The sequence below is a fragment of the Geotrypetes seraphini genome, chromosome 15 (genome assembly GCF_902459505.1).
Source record: "Geotrypetes seraphini chromosome 15, aGeoSer1.1, whole genome shotgun sequence".
NCBI lineage: Eukaryota > Metazoa > Chordata > Amphibia > Gymnophiona > Dermophiidae > Geotrypetes > Geotrypetes seraphini.
Genome location: NC_047098.1, coordinates 8902218 through 8923619, shown reverse-complemented (window position 1 = coordinate 8923619; position 21402 = coordinate 8902218). Strand labels below are relative to the sequence as shown.

Sequence of the window (21402 nt, the reverse complement as noted above, 5' to 3'; positions counted from 1 at the left end):
GGGACCTACAAATCCAAAATGTGGCCCTGCGAAGGGTACGAGTTTGAGACCACGGATATAAAGGCAAACTGCAGACCTCACAGCATATCCTAAAGAAAGCCACAGCGTGATGGCTGAAATGTCAGTTCTACCCACCCAGCTGCGGTGAGGCCCAGACAACTTCAACGATCAGGATGCCAGCCATGGAAGCCTACGAGGACCAAATGGTCGATACATTTCAAGAGGTCTTCTAGATGTGGTAGGAAAACAAAGAATCCTTCAATACTATTGGACAAAGTTATTTATTTTCATTTAATGCTTTTATACTGCCAGACCTAATCATTGTGTTCTTAAAAATCATAAAAATACAATACATGTAACTGCAAAATAAAGCTTAGCAAGGTAAAATTGCACTGTGACATTTTTAGGATTTGGTATTGAAATGAGAGCAAAAAGTCAGATTTCTGCGAAGAACAATAAATTATTACTTATAATGACTGGTGTTGCCATTCAGCAAATTACATATAATTGGAAGGATTGGAGGAGATTAAATTACAACTTTTGGTGGAACTCTTTATGCCATATCTATAAAATGGAAAGATTTATTGCATTACAAAGGGGATATTTCAAGAAATTTCAGGATGTGTGGAAACCATTAACAAAATATTGTACGGATTAGTTGAAATTGTTTCCCTTAAATTTATCAGTTTAATTGTGTAGGGAGGGGGTTATTTTATTAATACATATTTATATGATAATGGAAAATATGGTAGGGAGGGGTGGGAGGGGGGAGGGATAAGAATTTATGTAATGTACAAATGACAGCTTGTAAGTGATGTATTTATTGTTAATGTAATGTAATTTATTTCTTATATACCGCTAAACTCCGTTAGGATTCTAAGCGGTTTACAGAAAAATAGACAATATTTGTGATTGAATACATATAACACTTAATGTAATTTTGAAAATGAATAAAGAATTAAAAAAAAAAAAAAAAAAAAATTTTGTTCACAGGGAAAATACATGATACTAGGGATGTGTAGCTTTATTTTCATTATAAGAACACAAGAATAGCTCCACTGGATCAGACCAATGGGCCATTAAGCCCAGTAGCCCGTTCTCATGGTGGCCAATCCAGGTCATTAGTCCCTGGCCAAAACCCAAAGAGTAGCAACATTCCAGCATCTCAAAGAATAGCAAGATTCCGGAACCCCAAAGAGAGCGACATTCCAGAGCTCAGATTGTGATGTCATAATGCCTCGGAGCCAACCTCATCAGCGATGTTACAATGGCCTGATTGTCCTATACTTGGCTCACATAAGAACATAAGAACAGCCATACTGGGTCAGACCAATGGTCCATCAATCCTAGTAGCCCGTTCTCATGGTGGCCAATCCAGGTCACTAGTACCTGGCCAAAACCCAAAGAGTAGCAACATTCCACGCTACCAATCCAGGGCAGGCAGTGGCTTCCCCCGTGTGTTTCTCAATAACAGACTAAGGACTTTTCCTCCAGGAAATTGTCCAAACCCTTCTTAAAACCAGCGACGCTATCTGCTCTTACCACAACCTCTGGCAATGTGTTCCGAGTGAAAAAAATATCTCCTTCCATTACTTTTAAATGTATTTCCCAGTTTGATCTCTTGCAGAATCGATTTGCTTGTTCTTCTGGAGGTCCACAGGACGCATAAAATCCTTCTCCAGCACCAAAGCTCAAACGAGCCAATCTTCTTTCTGTCTTGTTTTCGGAGTGTTCAGCTTTCACATCCCTAACTGACCGCTGAGAAAATGAGTACGTGGACAAGTCTGATCTTCGTTTGTGGTGTTACCTCCTTGCCTTTGAATACTTTGTCAAGAGCCTTCATTGAAGAGCGACCAAGTGCTATTCTGCGGCGTATTTCCTCCCTCCTTACCAGCATATAATATATTAACTGCTTTGAGTGTAACCACAGAAAGGCAGTACACTTCTCCTTCCGTATTCGCTGTGATAGGGAATTAACAGAACCGCAAATACAGAAAAACCGCAAATAATTTTTTCATATGTTGTTCACTGTTTTCTATTAAAAACCATCGTGAATATGGTGAAACCGCGAATAACATGGTGGGAGACCTGGCCTGTTCCTGAAGGAGAGGCAAAATACGGTGAAGAAAGTGCTGGGAATCAGCGATTTCTCTATGCAAGCTGATGTCATTTGGGGGGAGGAGCCAGCAAGCTAAAAACCGTGAATAATCGAAACCGTGAATGCTGAAACCGCGAATACGGAGGGAGAAGTGTATATCAAATCCCATCTCATTCTCTCCCCCTCCCCCTCACAACCGAGTTCACTCCTTAACACGTTACCTATAAAGTTCTCTCACACCAAGAGGAAACAGCCCCTCCGCTTACGCTTTCGGAGTCCACACACTTCCCATTCTGACATTTTCATTCATTAACCCACCCCCCAAAAATTATCTTCTGGCTATGCCACTGTCTGAAACAGACCGCAGGAACCTGCTTTTTGGGTGGGTGGAATTTAGTTTGCAAAACTATACACAGCGGTTTGAAAATGCCATCTCTTTGCGTACTCACCTTCCCCGCACCTGACCGTGTCCTTGAAAATATTCCAAAAGTGCATCTGTTGTGAAACAAAGCACAGATGTTTTTTTTGCCACATTGAGGAAGGATAATTTTCAGACTACCAGTCTGCAAGGATAAAAGGCTTTATACCAGCATCATCACTTTGAACACTGCCAGCCCTTCAGTCCCCCTTGGCTACACATGACAGCTAATGAGCATCTCTTTAACCTTTCATGCACAACACCTGGTGTTTTGTGTATGTGACCAAGGTGAGGAATTTTGTCAGCATTTTGTTTCTGTGCAGGGAACTGTAGCAGTCTAAATAATTTTTTTCCCCAGTAAGAAGCATCATAAGGACTGGATAAGATTTGCAATAATGCATTTGCAGATGGTGTAACTATAATGGGGGTAACTATAATGGGGGTAACTATAGTGGGGGGGGGTACCCCAAAATATACTGGGAATAATATCTTGTCGACCCTAGCGTATTGGACTTTAAATAGCTAGCACACTTAATACGTCAGGTTTGTTATAAACCTCCACCACTAACAGAAGACACTTATTGTGCTCAGAGAACCGCTTTTAAATAGAGACCGTACGTGAGCAAGACTAGCCCACTACCTAAAGGGCTAGGCTTGGATTATTGTGTTCAATTTTGGAGACCATATCTGGCGAAGGACATAAAAAGACTTGAAGTGGTCCAGAGGAAGGTGACGAAAATGGTAGGAGATTTGTGCCAGAAGACGTATGAGGAGAGACTGGAAGCCCTGAAAATGTATACCCTAGAGCAGTGGTTCCCAAATCTGTCCTGGGGGACCCCCAGCCAGTCAGGTTTTCAAGATATCCCTAATGAATATGCATGAGAGAGATTTGCATACCTGTCACTTCCATTATATGCAAATCTCTCTCATGCATATTCATTAGGGATATCTTGAAAACCTGACTGGGGGTCTCCCATGACAGGTTTGGGAACCACTGCCCTAGAGGAAAGATGGGACAGGGGAGATATGATTCAGACGTTCAAATACTTCAAAGGTATTAAAGTAGAACAAAATCTGTTCCAGAGAAAGGAAAATGGTAAAACCAGAGGGCATAATTTGAAGTTGAGGGGTGGTAGATTCAAGAGTAAGGTTAGGAAATTCTTCTTTACGGAGAGGATGGTTGAGGACGGGCTGGGGAGGATTTCGATGGCTGGGATGGTTAAGATAGGCTGGAGCAGGGATCTCAAAGTCCCTCCTTGAGGGCCGCAATCCAGTCGGGTTTTCAGGATTTCCCCAATGAATATGCACTGAAAGCAGTGCATGCAAATATCTCATGCATATTCATTGGGGAAATCCTGAAAACCCGACTGGATTGCGGCCCTCAAGGAGGGACTTTGAGACCCCTGGGCTGGAGTGAGCTTTGATGGACACTCCAGTAGATGGAACCTAAGCTCTGGGTTTCTGTCCCAGAAATATCTAAGAAAAGGGAACCATTTAAACTAAATTAATTTATGGAGCATGTATGGTTGGGCAGACTGGATGGACCACTCGGGTTTTTATCTGCCATCATTTACTATGTTTGTCAAGCTTTGAACAAGTGCTCCTTTTTTCCAGTGTTCATATCTAGTCTTCTTGTCACACACAGTGTTTTCATACTTGAATGACTTAAAGAAAAGACTTAGTGAAGACTTTGGTGAAATGATATGGACTCCAGACACATTGCATAGCATTTCACCAAGGTCTTCACCAAGTAGTCGTTCTTTCCCTCACAACTTTGGAAAAACATTCAGCAAATGGTCACATATAGCGAACAACCCCAGAGGTCTCAGTACGCACTCAGAGCACAAGTTACAGATTGTCAACCCCCGCCCCCCCAAAAAAAAAAAAAATCCTCTACTTATCTTAAATCCATAACATCCATTCCATTGCAGTTTATTTCTTGAGGATCTGGCAGCCAATCCAAAGCCTTTTTTTTTCTCTTTCCCAGGGAGCAGGCAATTGGGAGGAACATCCTCGTTTTGGTTGCCCCTAATCTTAGGACAGAGAGCATTATTTTATTTTGTTCCAACTTCAGGCTAACTTAGAGGGTAGAACATTGGTGCACCTGCACTGTCCGTGCAGTAAGACCCTCCTGTATCCCAGCTGGCCTCTTGAATCGTTCCTCCTCGGACCTTGGCGGCTGCTGGCTACATGCCGTACAAAAGATCGAAGGAGGAAGGAGGCCCTTTTTGCTTGCCGCACAGCACACACCAGAAGATACAGTGACCGGTATGACCTGAGCTGACCGCTACTGTTGCGTGCTATGCATCTGTGATAACCGTCAGCGCTGACTGCTGCAGCTTTAGGTCTGGATTGGAACTCCGAGTCTATCCGTCAGTGGCATACCTAGCATATTTGACACCCAGGGCCAGTCATTTTACGCCCATTGTAAAACTAAACAAGCCAGATTAAATACAGACTGAAGTACTGGACTGAAGCTAAGGGGGGACAAATATCAGGAAGTTCTGCTTCGTGCAACGAGTGGTGGACAACTGGAATGCTCTCCCAGAGGAGGTTATTGCGGAATCCACCGTTCTAGGATTTAAAAGCAAACTAGACGCACATCTCCTTACGAGAGGCATAGAAGGATATGGGTGACTAAAATTACGCCAGCTGTATGCGGATCGCCGGACTTGATGGACCAAAGGTCTGATCCGGAGATGGTAGTTCTTATGTTCTAGAACAGTGTTCTTCAACCACCGGTCCACGGACCAGTGCCGGTCCACAGAAATTTCCTGCCGGTCCACAGGGCCAGCACGTGCATCAGGCCCAAAACAGTGTTCTTCAACCGCCAGTCCACGGTGCGATCGATGCAGCGTTATCTTCGAGCCGGCTCCCTCTTCCTCACTGATTCAGTGCACAAAGCCACGGGCAGCGGCTCCTACGGGCATCCTGCGCCTGAACCGGAAGCCTTCTCTCTGACGTTGCAACGTCAGAGGGAAGGCTTCCAGATGAGGCACGGGACATGCAAGGTGCAATTAGTACTATTATGGGGGTGGGGTCTGGGGTGGAGCTTGGGTAGAGATGGGCGGGGTCTGGCCCATGACTTAGCCCAGTGTTCTTCAATCACCGGTCCACGGTGTGATCGATGCGGCGTTATCTTCGAGCCAGCTCCCTCTTCCTAACTGATTCAGTGCACAAAGCCACGGGCAGTGGCACCTACGGGTATCCTGCGCCTGAACCGGAAGCCTTCTCTCTGATGTCGCAATGTCAGAGGGAAGGCTTCCAGATGAGGCACGGGACATGCAAGGTGCAATTAGTACTATTATGGGGGCGGGGTCTGGGGTGGAGATTGGGTAGAGATGGGCGGGGTCTGGCCCATGACTTAGCCCCGTGTTCTTCAACCGCCGGTCCACAGAATAATTCTTTTATTTCTGCGGGTCCATAGGTGTAAAAAGGTTGAAAAACACTGTTCTAGATCAATTCTGTACAGTCAGTGCCAAATGAAAAGCATGTTTTGTTTTTTTTTTTTTCACGCACATAACCCAGCTATGCTCTCACCCAGTACAGAATAAGTAATCGCAAACTTAAGTGTATAGCTGAGAAATAAAACTCTGCCCCCCACCCAAAAAACTTTTAAAAGAACCTTCATCTATCCCCTCTGTGGTTTAGTTTATGAAAATAAATACATTTACAACATGGTCCTCATTTACTGGGAAAAATACTTCAGTATTTTTTCGCCCCAGAATGCATTTCAAATCGAATAATGGAAATCTAGCTTGCTTACAGGAGCAAAGTCGAACTATTTGTTAGAATTCAAAACGTGCTAGCGATTTTCATTCATTCAATTTCATACTATATGAAAAGAGCCATTTACTGAATCATTCAGCAGTATTATTTGTAAAGACAACGGTAGCTCCCCTGCGAGGTATCTTCATAACAGGCAAGCTGGGAAAATGAGAACTAAAAACATAATCACAACCCCCCAAGCATCCCTTCTAGCTAGCCCCACGCTGTAACTTGAAACCTGGGCTGGGATCATATTTTCAGTGCTGTCCAACTGAGAGCAGGGGGCGGGCCAGGCCCACCTTAATTACCCACCCACCCGGGCTAAGAAATTCTCTAGCTGCACTTCCAGAATTCTCCTTTTATTTTTTTCTTTCAGCTCACGAAAGATTTGCAAAAAAAAAAAAAGCTTCAAAGGGGATCTTCAGAACCAAAGAGTTTGCAAACGATATATATATATATTTTTTTTTTTTTAAATTACACAATTAAACGTGGAGTTTTTGTAGGCCTTTTTCGTGGAACCCAACTTTGGAAAAATGTTTAACCTTCATTTTCTGACTTTCTTTCTGGCAAGCCAATTATTGTCTGCATTAGCTCAAGGTAAGATCCTCTTTCTTCAGTCAATGCAAGAAATGCGCATTTCTCTCGGCATGGACTTAAAAGTCGAACGACATAAGAGCTCTGCTATGTCGTGATTTGACGAGAGAAAAAAAAAATATACGACCAACCTCACCGGTAATCGTCAAAGTTTTTCCAAAACGCAGGACTTTTCTGCTGTTTTGATAAAACCAGATCTCTTTTCAGAAAAAAAAAAAAGACCTCTGCTAGGATTTTCTTTGCATGGTGAATGTTCTACACGAGCATCGTGGAAATCGGAAACGCAACAATGCAATCGAAATAAAAAAAAAAAATTGTTAGATTTGATACGCTTTAATGTAGCCAGGCCAGCACATTTGGTGTTAACCGGTGTTATTATTTGTCTCACCGAGAGATAAGCCTATTGGAACGGCATAGTTTAATGTGAAAAATGCCTTTGTTAACGTATTTGCAATTCAAGGGCTTCAGCGTGAGCAGGGACGAAAAAAGAGATTATGAAGTCTTTGGCTCCAGCAGGGAAGAAAAAGTTGATTATATGAAGTCTGTGGCTGGTGGGGCGTAATCTAGCACTAATGACATCACAACCCACTAAAACGTTTTTTTTCCACCTTATCCAGCCTGTATTTTTAAAAGTGTTATATAAAAATCTTGAATAAGAAATGGTTTGCAAACACTTTAAAAAAATATATATATATTTTTGAATACAACCATACCGTGTTTCCCCCAAGTCGGTCCTGGAGAACCCCCTTGCCAGTCGTGTTTTCTGGATATCCACAATAAACACGCACAGAGAGATTTTCATTGGGTGGGAGCAGTGTATGCAAATCAGTCTCATGCATATTCATTGCGGATACCTAACTGGCAAGGGAGAAACTCCAGGACTGGCTTAGTACAGGCAACTGAAACACTAGGGGCTCCTTTTACGAAGACGCGTTAGCGGTTTACGCGCGCTAATTTGCCGGCCGCGCCAGCCACCACCGCCTCCTCTTGAGCAGGCGGTAGTTTTTCGGCTAGCGTGGGGCTTAGCGCACGCTAAAAAGGTGCGTGCGCTAAAGCCGCTAATGCGGCGTCGTGAAAGGAGCCCTAGGTAATTTAAAATCGGTGCTTAGAAATTACGCACCATAATTAAGGTCTTGGAAAAGATAGGGGGGCCCTTTTTACTAAGCTGTGGTAAGTATAATGGAGATGAGCGGGGGTGGTGGTGCCCCTCTCCCGTTCTCTTCCCCGCCCCCCTGCCGCAAGAGCGTGCCCTTTCCCCGTACCTTTTTATTCTCGGTGGGAGCAGCCGTGAACTTGCTGCTCTTGTCGGCTTCGACCCTCTCTCTGACACCACTTTTCGGCATGGGTCCTGGAAATGATTTCAGAGAGTGGCGAAGCTGACGCGCGCTTCAAGTTCGTGGCTGCTCACATTGAAGTTAAAAAGGTACGGAGGGGGGGCAGTGAAGGGACGCGCAGGGGGGAGGAGTGGGAAGGGAGGGGGGAAGAGAGCAGGAGGAATGCCAGCGCCCCAAGGAAGACTGCACGCCCTCTTACTACGCCACTGGGTAAGTGAAGGACTAATGTATGTTTTTCCTCATGTAAAAAAGCTCTATGGTGAGGTGCGCTCAGGCGGCCCGCGATGGTTTTTGCATGATCCCATTCCCTCCCGTCTATTGATCATCATCTCTCCTATAACCCCTTTCATCAAACTGTGATAGCAGTTTTTAGCGCAGGGAGCCGCGCTGAATGACCCGCATGACGACATGAGAAGCGCTCTCTTGGGCCAGGAGGCTCGCATGCTGTTTCGCTGGGCGGAGTTATGTCTTCTGTCTCTCGGCAGCGCACGTGGCAGGAGTCATCAGACTTCCTCAGTTGACAAGTCCTGGACCCGGAAGAATGGTCCCGCTCATGGAAAGCGCTGTTGTCTGATTGTACAGTGCTGTGGTCGGCCCCAGATGGACTTGAGGGGGTTAGTAGAGAGCGCGAGGGTCAGGTGCTTCTTCAGTCATCGAACTTAGGGGTAGACGCCTTCGTTCAGCCCTGGCCACCTCATGAGCTCCTTTGTGTCCCCTCTGTGGCCTCCGGTTGGTCATGTCATCTGCCGGATAGCGATGCATCCCAGCTTTGTGATTTGAATTGCTCTGGACTGGCCTCGTCGTCTGTGGTTTGCATATCTCGTCAGTCTTCAGCGACACAGGAAGCTCAACCTCTTTCCTTGCAAGCTTCTTGGTCATGGTCCAGCCCTTGGACAATCCACAGGGCTTTAGTCTTTTGGCATGGCTCTTGAGTGCTCAGCTTGGTTGAAGCGTGGTTCTTCAGATGTAGTCTTCTTGACGCTTTTGCAGTCACAGAAACCCTCTACTATGGCTTCTTATGCCAAAGCTTGGAACATTTGCATAAATATGTGTGTTCCTGCTGTAAGTTACACAAAACCAGAGTGGAATTGTCCCAATCAGAATGGTGAGCACCAAAAAAGTGTCCTTCGACTCATCTGATACATACAAATGCCTTTATTCTTCCAAAATCTCGTATTTACATCCAATGACTCAACGACCCCACATGCACATGTTTCGGCCCAAGCGGCCTGCAAAATGAGTGAAGGTGGGGTTTGAACCAGGGGTACTTGAGAAGATAGACAAGGCACATTAACCTGGTGAGCAACAAATGCTTTCTTTGGTGCTCACCATTCTGATTGGGACAATTCCACTCTGGTTTTGTGCTTTTGATTTTGTGGTTTTGTTTCCCCTGTTTCATTTTTTTTGTCCCGCTGTAAGATAGCCATGGCCCTCTTGAAATCTCTACAGCCCCAGCCTTCTGCAAGTGTAAATATCTGCCTCTTTTCATTCTCTTACACTTGCTATTAAAAGACATTGTCTTACTTGCAACTGGTCCAGCCGTTGTGCTGGTTGCACAGGCATTTTCTGAATGTTTTAGTAGCTCTCGAGCATAGCAGGCTCCGATGCCCGACCCAGGCAAGAATGTAAAAGGGAGTTGTTGGAGGGGTGTCCCAAGGACTGTCATGTCATGCCTCGTACATTCCTTTGCCAGATTAAATGGCAATCACACATTCAGCATTTGAGAAACTCTTTGAGCGGGAGATTTGGAGAGAGGAGGGGGCAAAAGCCTGGATGTCCATCAGAAAGGTAGTAAATTAAGAAAGCATTAACGAAACTGATTAAGGAAAAATAGTCAAACCTTTGGTCAAAGCACTGCGAGTATTTATCATCACATTTTTATTGAAAAGTTGTTACAGTTTTCCATAACACCCAAAACAATACAGGGACCAAGGGATGGCAAGCAAAACATCAACAAACTGCTAAAGAAATGCCCCCTACCCATCAATAATTCCTCCCTTCCTCTCCCCCACCCCAATATCCTTACCAAAGTACAGATAAGGCAATAACCCTTTCCACGGTATGTAGAAAACTACAATCAGATGGCCAAAAAGGTTGAAAAGGTGATGGCGAAAGCTAGAAGAATTCTAGGTTGCATAGGGAGAGGTGTGGCCAGTAGGAAAAAGGAGGTATTGATGCCCCTGTATAAGACTTTGGTGAGACATCATTTAAAATATTGTGTACAATTCTGGAGGCCGCACCTTCAAAGAGATATAAAAAGGCTACTAAAATGGTGGATGGTCTTCATCATAAGGCGTATGGGGACAGACTTAAAGATCTGTATACTTTGAAGGAAAGGCAGAAGAAGGGATAAATGATAGAGACATTTAAATACCTATGTGATGTAAATGCACATGAGTTGAGTCTCTTTCATTTGAAAGGAAGCTTGGAATGAGAGGGCATAGGTTGAAGTTAAGAGGTGTTAGGCTCCGGAGTAATCTAAGGAAATACTTTTTTACAGAATGGGTGGTAAGATGTGTAGAAAAGTCTCCCGGAGAATGTGGTGGAGACAGAGACTGTGTCTGATTTCAAGAAAGCCTGGGATAGTCATGTGGGATCTCTTAAAGAAAGGAAGAGATAATGGTTACTGCGGATGGGCAGACTGGATGGGACATTTGGCCTTTATCTGCCATCATGTTTCTATAACCATAAAGCTCTATGACATCACAATGCAGGTGTAAAGAGCCTTAGCCTATAGGAAGAGGAGATGCAAATGTTAAGAACCTTAGCCAATAGGGAGAGGAGGAGATAGTGGATGTTCTGGATGGGCCATTTGGCCTTTATCTGCCATCATGTTTCTATGTTTTCCACCACGGCCCTTCTGCAAGATCAAGCCAAGTTGAGTCCATTTTTCCTGCATGGAATCCATAACGACCATGATATTTATCAGTTAACTTTAGGCCCGCTGGAATGTTTTCACTGAGCTGCTGTTATACACTTAGCAGCAGCAGCTAAACACATTCGTTTAAGATGGAGGTGCCATCTGCAGCTTCGTTTATTATACAAACCAAAAAGACAAGGTTTAGGGTCCAAAGGGAAAGGGGAGTACCCAGACCCACTCCCATATGATGTATAATTGCATCCCAGAACTTTGGATTTTTCCACAGGACCACCAGATATGATTTGAACCCTTCTGCAAACATTTCCAACATACATCGATAGCTACATTGGGATACATAGCTTTATTTTTTTCTGGAGTATAATACCAGCATGAAAGAACCTTGAATTCATCTTCCTTAATTAAACCACAACGAGAGGATTCTTGTATTTCATGGAAGACCCTTTTCCATTCACTGCAAGTTAACTCGTTCCCCACATCAGGTTCCCAGGAAGACATGAAATTATATTTTTCTAAATTTCTTTTTAACTAAGAAACTGATATAAAATAGAAATGGGACCTTATAACTTTACTATCTAATGCCAGAGACTCGAGTGTGTTTAATCACCCAGTCTATTAATAACCCATGCTTTCAGTTTAACATATTTAACTCCTGAGCTTTCTCATATATGCCAGCAGACCGCTATCAAAAATCACAAACTCCACCAAAGCAATACAAAGAATAATCCAAAATGACAAATAACGAAAAATAAGATGTGGAGAAAAAGACCTTTGTTGAGCTTCATAGAGAAAAAATTCATCTAAGCATGGCTGACATCAAGGAGAAAGCCCATAAGGGTAAAATCTCCAACAATCGATTGTATACCAGAATAATGAAACTGAAAATTAAATGTTCCAACTTATCCAAATACTCAGCTGAGTCCACGGTGAACTTGTCTCCTCCCACGTAGTCACTTAAATCTCCAAAGAGCAATAAACCACGCCGTCATCAAGTGTAGTTCACACGAGTAAACGCTGAAAGCTATACCCAAGAGGGAATCCCTGTTTCACCGACAATGGTTGCTTCAGGGGTGGGGCTATAAATTCTTCACCTTTTAACTTTCCCAAGGCCATACAAAAATGTTCTGGATCATCAAAGCCATCCCTGACTGGAGATGAAATGCTTCACCTTTAAATAGGGGAAGACATTTCCAGGTGGCAGATGGTAAAATTCTTGTAGATCTTCAAAAGAGACCAATTCTCTAACATCCAGGAACTGATGGAACCTTATTAACCCAATCGCTCCCAGCATAAAAAGACCCCTCCCTCTCTACCCGCCTGAAAAGTTGGCTCAAACCTAATAGAGGACTTAAAGAAAACACTGGATAACCCACCATACTTGTTTTTCCCCTTATACCCAATAAATGGATCGCATATGGATTAGAAAATGCATCCACTCTGTCACTTTTATTGCCCCGGTTAATAAATATAATGTTCTAATTATTTCACAGGCACAACTGTACAAGGAGAAACAATAACATCTGACCCCACGGAAGATGATATCTTAGTCTCAAACTCACTCCCCACGCAGGTAGGTGTCAAGCAATGGACAACACCTTACTGCTTCTTTCTACAACTTCAGTGTCTAAATGTGCCATTTTTAGACTAAAGTTATAGAACTTATTTGCTCGCTAGTGCTGCCCGATTCGCCGATACAAATCGGCAATTCAAATCGTTTCACCGATTCACTTTGATGAATCGATTCAAATTGATTTGTTGTCTGAAAAAAATCAGACTCGCCGATTCAGCAACCCCTCCCCACCTCTCCCCGGTGAGACCTGACATACCTCTGGTCCTCCTAAAGCAGTAGTGGCCGATTAGCAGAGACAGCACTCTGAACGGGCTGCCTCGTTGGGGGCTTCCCTCTGCTGCGTCACTGATGACATGGCAGAGGGAAGCCCTTGCGGGGCAGGCTGCCAGCCACTGCCATGCTGCTACTACTTTGGGAGGCCAGGAGGTATGTCGATTCTCATGGTGGGAGGGTTGGTGAGGTGCTGCTGCAAAAGGGGATGGGAGGGAGGGATGGAATGCTGCTGCACAGGGGGATGGGAGGGCAGGAAAAATGCTGCATATAGGGGGAGAGAGGAAGAATTGATGGGGGTGAAGGAGAGGAAGGGAGAGATGAAACAGAGGTAGAAAGGGGTGAGAGTGAGACATCCTGCAAATGGTGGAGGGGAAGGAGACATGCATGGAGAAGAGAGAGGTTCTTCCCTGTTGTATTCAGAAATGCCCTTTCTTGTCCTTTTACAGCTGAGGCAGTTGTTAACCTCCCCACCCTAAGGATTTTAACTTGTTCCCCATCACACACTATTCCAGGGATCTCAAAGTCCCTCCTTGAGGGCTGCAATCCAGTCGGGTTTTCAGGATTTCCCCAATGAATATGCATTGAAAGCAGTGCAGGCACCTAGATCTCATGCATATTCATTGGGGAAATCCTGAAAACCCGACTGGATTGTGGCCCTCAAGAAGGGACTTCGAGACCCCTGCACTATTCTATCCTTCCCTAGTCTCTCTCATCTTAGCCTCCCCAAACAGTTGAGTCACCGACTGCCTATGCTGGACCCCGATAGCGCTAGTTATCTGGGAAGCAAGATTAGGTGTTGCTATTTGGGTAACTAGCCTTAAATCTGGACTCCTGTATATCTAGCTATCCAAGCCACAGCAATGCATGATGGATCTTATCAATATGATACAATGATCTGATCCTTTCCCTGGATGGATGCGTTAGCGTTATTTTGAAGAAAAAAAAGATTAGTTATGAAAAGGATCCTCTTCGACACACACAAAACAGTCCTCACTATAATCTACGAAAATTGTAAAGCATTTCCTTTCCATTTTTACTTTGCCTTTACATATAAGTTACCAGGAACAGAAAATGAGACAAAGCTTGGATATACTCCCTTCACAGAAGAATTTGTGACCACAGAAAGTGAAATTCTGACAGAATCGAGTCGCGTAAACTCGAGGGATGACGGAGTCAAGATAGAAAACCTTGAAGGTACAAACGTTATGTAGGATTTTTGGTAGACGGCACAAAATGCAATGTATTTCCTTTTCAAAAGGGGGTCTCATTCTGCATTTGCACGCAGGGTAACTAAGGAAGTAAGGACAGAGAAAAGGGCTGCAGACAGGTGTACAGGATGCAGGCAGAATTTACTAAGAGCAAAGAAACAAATTGTTGCGTGGTTTTTTTTGTGGTTCTGTCCTATAGTTCCCTCCCAGTGCTTTATGTTCTGCTTTTCTGCTGATCGCACGTTGAATGGAACATGTTCATGCTCTTTTTTTTTTTTTTTCCTTTTCTTTCTCAGGGTCCATAGGAACAGGCACAATCATAGGGATAATTGTTGGACTTATCACCTTTGTTGTACTGCTTGCCAGTATGATCATTATAGCAGTGAGAAAAATGTCGGGCAGATACGCGTAAGTGATGCACTAAAGGATATGGAAGGTTTGTAGCGTCTTGGGCTCTCCCCTTAGTAGCATCTCAGCAGGGACATACGTTAATTTAAAAGATTCTGGATCAGATATTGGGGTCCTTTTATTAAGGCACGGTAGCCGATTTAGCACGCCATTATATCTTACGGATGCGTTAGCATTTAGCTAAATCTGCTACCGTGCCTTGGTAAGAGACCCAGTTTGTGACATTCTGCGGTATAATAGGAATTAAATCAGTGGAAAAATAGCTGTTCAGAGGAAGTGAGAAAAATGGTATGGGGCTTGTGTCAAAAGACATATAAGAGACTGGAAGACCTGAATATATGTACTAGTGCTGCCCGATTCACGATTCGAATCAGGTGAATCGATTCGAATCGGTTCGTTTTTTTGTGAAACACCGGACTCACCGATTCAGCCCCGAGACAAGTTCAAGCTTTTTCTCACCGCCGGCCGCCGAACTCGTTCCCATCTAATGTAACTTCTGGTTTTGCGAAACTGGAAGTTACATCAGAAGAAATGAAAGGACGTGGGAGCGGCGAGCGAGCGGACCTTGTGCAGCGGACCTCGGCAGCAGCAAAGAGTACTTTTGGCTGGCTCTCTCCCCGCATTTCTCCTCTCTTCCCCACGATTCCACATCCAGTCCAGTAAGTAAATGAATCGGCAGGGGGGATGGTGAGTCTTGGGTATGTTATTTTTATTCTTTGGGGCTGGGGATGGAAGCTGAGAATCGGCAGGGGGGCTGGTGAGTCTTGGGGGCTGGGGATGGAAGCAGCAGGTCAAGTAATTGGTTCTCGGCGAAATTGTCTGAAGCCAGCCAAAGCTGACAAACTGATATTTCTAAATAAGAACTGGCAAATGTAATTTATTTAATCCGTGTTTCTAATTAATTTTAAAGCTATGTTATAGTTTGGATGTTCCTATTTTTGACATGATATTGCCTTGGTTAAATAAAATGTTTAAACTTAAAAAGTTGTGTCATTAACAGTGAATCGAATAAAAAAATCGATCCAGTAGGGTGAAATGAATCAAAATATTTTTCTCTGAATCGGGCGGCACTAATATGTACCCTAGACAAGAGGAGGTTCAGGGGAGGTATGATACAGATGTTTAAACACTTGAAAGGTATTAATATGCAAACAAATCTTTTTCAGAGACGAGGAAGGAATAGAACTAAAGGCCATGAATAAAAGTTTCAAGAAGGTAAACCTAAGAGTAACATCAGGAAAAACTTTTCCACAGAAAGGGTGATGGAGGCCTGGAATGCCTCCCGGGGGAGGTGATGTGGGCAAAAACAGTGACAATTAAAAAAAGCGTGTGGGATAAACTCGGAGGACACCTATACAGAAAAAGGGTGGATTCAAAGCAAAACTTAAATGACTTTCACGCTTTAAACAGGGCACAGAGGAATGTAACCTGCATAGAGCGGCAGTCACAACTAGAGAATGACATGGTTACAAAATTTGTCCCCACTCCCGTCCCCGCGGTTAACCGCAGGAAACCATCTCCGTGTCATTCTTTAAGGAGAGAGAGAAGAATAGGAGTGTGAATGGGCCCAGCCACTGACCCTCAAGCCTTGCATTTGAAGAACGCTGGTGTAGAAGGACTGAGGTTGAAATAGACACTAAAGAATGATATTGTGATGTCATAATGCCTCATTCCACCAATGCCTAAGAGCCAACCTCATCAGTGATGTCACAATGGCTTCATTATTCTATACTTGGCTCACATAAGAGTCAGAGTATGAATGGGCCCAGCCACTGACCCTCAAGCCTTGCATTGAAGAATGCTGGTGTAGAAGGACTGAGGTTGAAATAGACACTAAAGAATAGGACCTGGGTTGCCCACTGTTGGAAACAAGATACTGGACTTGCATGGACCTGTAGTGTGTCCCAATAAGGAAACTTTTATGATCTTATGTGAACCAAGTATAAGACAGTCAAGCCATTGTGACATCACTGGTGAGTTTTCAACAACCAGATAAGGGGATTTCAGTGCGGGCTCAATTATCCCTAAAAATGACCAATAGCCCCGAGCAGTCATAGGTGACTAGCACTTGAGAAGATTCAGCTAAGTTGATTTGTATCTTAGCGGTTTGATATTTAATTGTGACTTTCACCGTTTACGAATAATTTTTTGCGATTGATTTTTTGGGGGACTTCAAGCACATCCTATATTTCCCTTTCCTTCCTACTTTGGATGCACATCAGAAAATGTTTTGAAATAAGGGAAATGATGATGTACGGGACAGGGTTTATTTAGACCTATGAATACCTGCTCAGGGGCTTTTGGTCATTCGTAGGGATCCCCTTATCTGGTTGTTGAAAATCAAAAGGTTAGATTTAAATTGCAGGTGCTATTCTTTTGTGGGGAATTAAAGGGGATTATTAGAGTACCCTAAGGCAGGAGAGCAGCAACAGCCCAAAAGGAAGGACCTATGTTCCAAAAACGCTGATGAGTCAAAAATGAAACAGAATGGAACAATAGTCTCTGGATATGACATCCAGAGATTATTGGCTAGATTGACCCTGGTTCAGAATACAGCAGTAAGAATGTTTATCGTCTGAGGAAGTATGACCACGTGACCCCTTATTACTGTGAGCTGCATTGGCTTCCGGTCAAGCCCCGGGTGATCTTTAAGTTAGGATGCTTATATTATAAAGTTGCCTTTTGTGTTGCCCCATTACATCTTGCTGACAGATTTGTTATTGTGGCGTATAAGAATAGTAGAAAATCTTATGCCCTATTTACGTTCCCTTCAGCCAAGGGCTGTAAAAGTAAGAAACATCCTGGGCATTGTCTTTCCTACCAAATAAGATTTCGGTCCATTATTAATTAGATCCATGTCTTACGAACATTTTAGAAAACTGTTGAAAAAAACTTTTCTTTTTTCTAAGTTTTTGGTCAATTAGATTTCTGTATATTATATTATTTCTGAATTTTCTCATGGCATAATTTTTTGTTAACCGCATTGAACTCATGGCTATGTGGTCTAGAAATCTGCTATTATGTTATTTTATCCGTGTTTCTTTTTTTGTTTCTTCACATGCTATGGTTTAGTTATGTTTTTGTTCCTATTGAGTCATTCTATACTATAGAATGTAACTTTGGGGGGGTGGAAGGGGTGATTGACATTTATCTCCCAGAGACTTTTAAGAACCCAGGTCCTTGGACAATTATAGATTCTGTGATTTAAGGCTGGGGTAATGTGGTGGGGGAGGTTGAAAGGAATTGGGACACAATAGTTTAAAATTTCAAGACTAGGGTTTTCCTATTCTTGTTATATCATCAATGCTGCATTGCATCATCGTTCCTTTCGGTGTGTATTGTAGATGTCATCAGTAAAATTGTTTGAAAGTAAAATAATGCATATTGTGCATTTTTTCAACTCCAAAATTGGCACCATTTACTGAATGTAGTCCATAATATTCTAGAAGTTATGTTCATAAGTTTGTACTAGTGCTGCCCAATTCAGGGGAAAATATTTCGATTCGATTCACCCTGTTGAATTGATTTTTCGATTTGATTTCAATGACACAGCTTTTTAAGTTTAAACATATTTAACCAAGGCAATATTGAGTCAAAAATAGGAACATCCTATCTATAAATTAGCTTTAAAATTAGTTAGAAACATGGGGTGGTGCCAGCAAGGAAGAGGGCCAGAGAGAAGGAGAGGCACCAGTGCCGACTGATTGATTACAGGACCGTCCTGTAGGCAGTCAGCTAGCACCTACACCTTGAAGGTGCCTCTCCTGCTCCAGCATCTCCCCATGGCGGCTCAGGGCCTTCGTGCATGCCCGTGACGTCATCGCGTTGACATCCGTGCATTTCCTGGTGCCCTCCATTCGTGGCCCAGAGTTTACTTTGCCGCCAAGTAAAACATTTGCAAGGCAGTGATCTATGCACACTTAGAAATCAGCACACCCTCATTCATGATTTAAATTATTGACTGATTTTGGTTTTCTTATTATTTTGACAGGCCTTACTAAAGAAATAGAGTCCCAATGTGAACCTAAGAGACAACCACCCTTCTCATGACCTGCTGCCGTTAGAGTTTCTTGTGTCACCACGAGGAGACGACCACGGAGACCTTGGAGCATCTAATGACTCTCCAAAGAAAGATGTGTAGAAATATGACCAGCTCACGGGGATTAGCCAACAGTGCTGGTACACAAAAGCAATATATTGGGGGTTTCTCAGGTGAAGTGAAACTGTTTTTAGGTAGAGAAGATCTTTATGGAAAGTTGATATTTAGATTTGTTGTCTGAGATAGTCTGTTTGTTATTGTTAACAGTTGTGAAAGATCCAGTATAAAGTAAAAAAAAAAAAAATTATGGTTGAAACAAAATTAAAGCTACCTGATGCAATGCACCATATTGAAAAAATATTGGAAGGAAAGATGTACTGGGCTTGTCTGAGATCGTATGCTAGCAGTAGGTAGCACCTGACATACCTCCTACTATCATGATCTCACATGTCGACAGCTCATTTGTCTACACAGCCGTTTAGAAAACTTTTAGTGATGCCATAAGCTGGCCTGATGCCACGTTTTGTACTTTTTGGCTCGTTTAGAACCAGTCACGACCCTTTACTTGCAGTTGTCCAGGATTTTTCTTCAATTTTGTTTTCCCCTCGCTCCAGCCCAGTCATCCATTCCTTATGACAATCAGCGGCTCCCTCAAGAACTGAATCCAGCCACTAGGTGTCACTTCTCTGCGGTTGCCAAGGTCCCTCCCCTTTTCTTCCCAGACATTATGAATACTCTTGCACTACTGCAATACCACTTTAAAGTTTATGGAAGCCCCCAGTGTTGGTTTTGCCATATTTAATGTTGGCTTACAATTTCATCGGACACAATAGAATTATTCACCAAAGGACAGTGTAACAATAGTGCTATTAACTGTGAAATACCAAATCGGAGGTAAAACCTTTTCCCCTTATGAAGGTGTACAGGATTAAAGGTTGCTCAGCTAATTCTCATTTGAAGGAAATGTGTATGTACCACAAGAAAGATTATCTCTGTTATCATCCAAGCTATAACAAAGAGTGGTCATTTGGAGCTGGATTCTTTCAGAATGCTGCCTGTTAGTTGCCCTGCTTTGTAAATGGAAGTCAAACGTAGTTTGTACGCAGAACTTGCTGTTGAGAGAAAAAATGGGTGCTTTTCCCCCAAATGACCAGAAGAATTAAACCTACAGCCGTCTGAGTAATTCTATTTCCAAGTGATCCTGCCATGCTTAGTCTCATGTAAGGTAACATTGCACTTCCAGATCTAGGTTTCGCCAAAGCGATGGCATACAGTCTATAAAATTTCTCAGCTATCAAAGTTGTTCTTATGTTTTTTTTATAGTTTTATTAAATATAAACACACACTTTTGTTGATTTCGGTATCGTTTATCTTCATTGTTTCTATATGTACCTAATCTAAATCCATAGATTCTAAGTTGACATAACTTACCTCTTGATTTATTAGTGAGAACAGAAATTGGTTTGCCGTATTCCAAAGACACGATATGCTAAAATGGTGGCTCAAGAAAATTGTCCCGATAATGTTGGGAGTCCCCTTGATAAGTCTTTTGGGCTGATGTTCAAAGAAAGACATGCTACCTTAAGAAAGACATGGCGATACTTGAGAGGGTCCAGAGGAGAGCAACTAGGATGATAAAAGGAATGGAGAACCTTTCATATGCCGAAAGATTAGACAACTGGGGCTCTTTACTCTGGAAAAGCGGAGACTGAGAGGAGACATGATACAGACATATAAAATCATGAAAGGCACAGAGAGGGTGGAGAGGGACAGATTCTTCAGACTAGCGGGGACAACAAAAACAAGAGGTCACTCAGAAAAACTGAGAGGGGACAGATTCAAAACGAATGTAAGGAAGTTTCCAAATAAGGTAATAGGACAGAGTACAATACTGGGTTTCAAAAAGGGACTGGATGACTTCCTGGAAGCGAAGGGGATTGCAGGGTGTAGATAGAAGGTTACTCTACAGGACAAAAGCGAAAAGCGTATGTGAGTTTTAGGGTAGGCGCACTATCAGGTCCTGGACCTGAGGGGCCGCCGCGTGAGCGGACTGCCGGACACGATGGACTTCCGGTCTGACCCGACAGAGGCAAGTCTTATGTTCTTAATTTAAGCAGGTAGAGGCTCCTGACTGGTTAAATCACTTGGGCGGGGCTTTCTGTTTATATTCAGTGGCACTTTACAACAAAACGTGAAACTGGGTAGTTTGGACGATCTGAGGTGGTATCAGCACTTAGGGCCAGATTCTAGATATGGCACTGAAAAGAATTGGTGCCCAAAAATTCCTGCTTTTGGCACTATTCTATAAACCGTGCCCAAAGTTAGTCGCAATTTATAGAAAACACACAGGGCTCCTTTTACTAAGCTGCGATAGCGTTTTTAGTGCGCGCAGAATTGCCGCATGCGCTAAACCCTCGCTACGTGGCTAGAACTAACGCCAGCTCAATGCTGGCGCTAGCGTCTAGTGCACGCTCTAAAACCGCTATCGCAGCTTAGTAAAAAGAGCCCATCGTAGCCAGCCCTGCAGCTTAAAATTTAGACATGACCATTTATGCCAACTAAGACCTGGTGCCTGAGCCATGCCTGAATTTAGTGCAGATTGGGCATATTCTGTAAGTATGCACGTAATTTTTAGAAATGCCCATGACCTGCCCATGCCCCCTTTCCAGATCTACGCGTTGGAATTTACATGCATCATTTCTTAGAATATGCTTACAAAGTTGTGTGTGTCAATTCTAATTACTGCTGGTATCTGCTTGTTAGTGGCTAATTGGTGCTGATTGGCTCACTAAAAAATTAAATTGTGCACGCCAT

General features: G+C 43.3%; 1 protein-coding gene across 5 annotated transcripts in view; it reads left to right on the top strand.

Annotated features, from left to right (window-relative positions):
* PDPN (podoplanin) overlaps positions 1-19943 on the top strand; it is a 92100-nt gene extending 72157 nt beyond the window's left edge. The window contains exons 1-6 of one of the 5 annotated variants that reach the window (XR_004537147.1): positions 6576-6881; positions 12581-12660; positions 13989-14127; positions 14438-14577; positions 15716-15764; positions 18541-19943. Coding sequence is in view for 3 of the 5 variants with exons in the window: in XM_033922802.1 (XP_033778693.1) it covers positions 6818-6881; positions 12581-12660; positions 13989-14127; positions 14438-14549; positions 15716-15764; positions 18541-18558 (462 nt within the window). In the remaining 2 variants the exon portion in view is untranslated. Of the gene's footprint in view, positions 1-6575; positions 6882-12580; positions 12661-13988; positions 14128-14437; positions 14578-15715; positions 15765-18540 lie in introns of those variants that run through there. The other 4 variants (XM_033922802.1, XM_033922804.1, XM_033922803.1 and 1 more) reach the window with 4 other exon arrangements.
* Positions 19944-21402: the final 1459 nt, after the last annotated feature.